Raw genomic sequence first — 2,860 nt, 5'->3', positions numbered from 1 at the left:
TTTTCCTGATTATCAGAAGTGACTTATTAATTTTCCTGATTATCAGAAGAAACGTATTAATTTTCCTGATTATCAGAAGTGACTTATTAATTTTCCTGATTATCAGAAGAAACGTATTAATTTTCCTGGTTATTAGAAGTAACTTATTAAATTTTCCTGATTATCAGAAGTAACTTATTATTTCTCCTGATTATCAGGAGTAACTTATTAATTTTTCCTGATTATCAGAAATAACTTATTAATTTTCCTGATTATGAGATTTCATTTAGAAGTAATTTATTATTTATCCCGATTATCAGAAGTAACTTATTAATTTTCCTGGTTATTAGAAATAACTTATTAAATGTTTCTGATCATCAGAAGTGGTTCACGGTGACCCAGTTTTCAGTGAAGCAGCAGCATCAGAGCTTCGCTTCATGCGCTTCAGAGGGACGGCAGGAAGCTGAAGCAGCAGGCGCTGCCAGAACGCAGCCTCAGGACTCTGCAGGAATAGCGTCCTGCAGCACAGCAGCAGACTGCCCACCACCTGGGACAGGGTTAAGTGTTGAATATAGAGACAAAAATACATAAGATATAGAATACAGAAAATGTATAAAGAAAAATAGATATAAAATATACACATATACAGAAAAATATATATAAAATATACAGAAAAAGAATGTAAAATATACAAATATACAGGGAAAATATACAGGAAAATAAAATATAAAGTATACAAATATACAGAAAATATATAAAATATACAGAGAAAATAAACAGAAAAATATATGTAAAGTATATGGATGTGCAGTGAAAATATACAGAAAAAATATATAAAATATACAGATATACAGTGAAAATATACAAAAGATATATAAAATATACAGATGCACCGAAGAAATATACAGAAAAAAATATTAAAATATACAGATATGCAGAGAAAATATGCAGAAGAAATATATAAAATATACAGATGTACAGAGAAAATATACAGAAAAAATGCATATAAAATATATAGATATACAGAGGAAATATGCATAAAAAAATTTAAAAGCTCCAAAGTTTAATGCAATGCAATGTCGAATTGCTAAAGCGACTTATTGCTTGTCGAATAACTAAAGCTTTATGATAATATAAGCGTCAATTAAATGTTAAATCTAAAAGAATTGATTACAAGGAGCTTTAAATAGTATAATAATTAGATTATTATTTCACGTCAAAGTGAAAATAATTAATTTTAACGAGATTTAAATTATAAAAATTGGATAAATGTTTCACGTCAAAGCAATGAGAATGAATTAATTATAAAAAGCTTCAAATGTTCAAAAGGCAAGTAAATGTTTCACGTGAGAGAAAAAAATTTAGAAAAATATATAATATATTATTATTATAATTCAATTTTAATTTGTTCTGCTTTTTTTATTGATAAAAGGTTATAATTTTTAATCAGCAAGCCGACGAATTTTCTTCGCATTCAAAATCAACATTTCCTTCATAAGCGACTGTGACTTATACAAATTTAACGGCTTTACTCACAGTTGAGTTTTGCTTTCGTACGGATGAAATATCTTTGGAATTTCCGGACTTTTCCGGCATGATGAAGGGAGTTTCGGAACACGGTGTGTCCGGTTCCGTGGTTTCATCCAGAGTATTCCGCCGCACGAGCTTGGGTTTGAACGGGGCAACGGCGTTAGAGTACGACTCCAAATGCCGCTTACCGTTCGACGCGAAACCAAAATTACCATCGTGAACGCGATTGTTATCGCAGTTTGGATTGTGGATATTGTTTGGATTGTAGATATTGTTCTTCTTTAGTTCATCTATCGATCTTTGCCAAACATTGGATTCATTCCTGTCTGTGTGCACTGTTAAACGATCTCGGCACGATACCTCGTCGAAATGGTGAGAAGGGGTATCGTCAAATTTCACCTTTTGATCAGAAAACGTTTTCTCATCAACGAACAGTGAATTATGTTCAGCCAATTTGGTGTCCAAGTTCATACCTCCAAGATTTGTTGAAGGTTCAGCTGAAATCGTTTGAAATTTCGGAAAATTCATTACGGTTGAACCACTGATGACATTTGTAGCTGATACCATATTCTGGACCCGCTGGTTCTGCAGAGACCTTGACTTTGCGGTGAACTCGTTTTCGGTTCTCGGGAGGTGCAAGAATAAATCTGACTTGTTCTTCGAGATGTTCTGCAACAAATTACCTTGTCTGACATCGAGAACATTGGGTGGTTCTTGGATAAGAACCCCACACGTGGCAACAGAGAGAGAACTCTTATCTACTTTTTGCATATTTTGTGTATTTTCAGGCATGGGTTCACGAGTCAACCAATCAGGACGCCGGTTCGGTGAGAAGTTGGTATCCACAGGAAGGTTGTTATTCGAACCCAAGACGTATTTAAACTCGAGATCCTTAGATGGCTTATTGGTCCTAGTTTTCTTGGTCTTGATGGATTTGCATGAAGGATGCCAGATTTTTTTGATGAGGTTGATCCTTGAAGCGAGTCTCAACGCTGCCGGGCTATCCTCCAGATCATCCAGGTTCTGTCATCAAGTTTTATTAATTATTAACTGAATTTCCCATATAAAAGTGTTAACATACATACAATAACTACATTTTCCATATAAATGTGTTGCATGCTAGAGAAAACAGTTTTTATTATTTGAATGGTTTATATCGTTCAATAAATTTAAATCAAATTTGGTTAGAAATATAGTCTCAAAAATCACGTTGTTGAAGATGATTTTATAGGTAACAGCTTTACTGTAGCATGACAGCATGACAGCATGACAGCATGACAGCATGACAGCATGACAGCATGACAGCATGACAGCATGACAGCATGACAGCATGACAGCATGACAGCATGAC

At 33.8% G+C, this 2,860-nt stretch overlaps 1 protein-coding gene across 1 annotated transcript in view; it reads right to left on the bottom strand.

Moving 5' to 3' along the window:
- Positions 1-367: 367 nt before the first annotated feature.
- The window catches only part of LOC108674862, a gene marked incomplete at its 5' end in the record, with an annotated part of 3,446 nt that continues 953 nt past the window's right edge, over positions 368-2,860 (bottom strand). The window contains 2 exons of the mRNA XM_018162846.1: positions 368-526; positions 1,516-2,532. Coding sequence (XP_018018335.1) covers positions 368-526; positions 1,516-2,532 — 1,176 coding nt within the window. The remainder of the gene's footprint in view (positions 527-1,515; positions 2,533-2,860) is intronic.

This window comes from Hyalella azteca, unplaced genomic scaffold (assembly GCF_000764305.2).
Source record: "Hyalella azteca isolate HAZT.00-mixed unplaced genomic scaffold, Hazt_2.0.2 contig3033, whole genome shotgun sequence".
Classification (NCBI taxonomy): domain Eukaryota; kingdom Metazoa; phylum Arthropoda; class Malacostraca; order Amphipoda; family Hyalellidae; genus Hyalella; species Hyalella azteca.
Note: the sequence above shows the minus strand (reverse complement) of the source record. Positions and strands in the feature narration are given on the sequence as shown.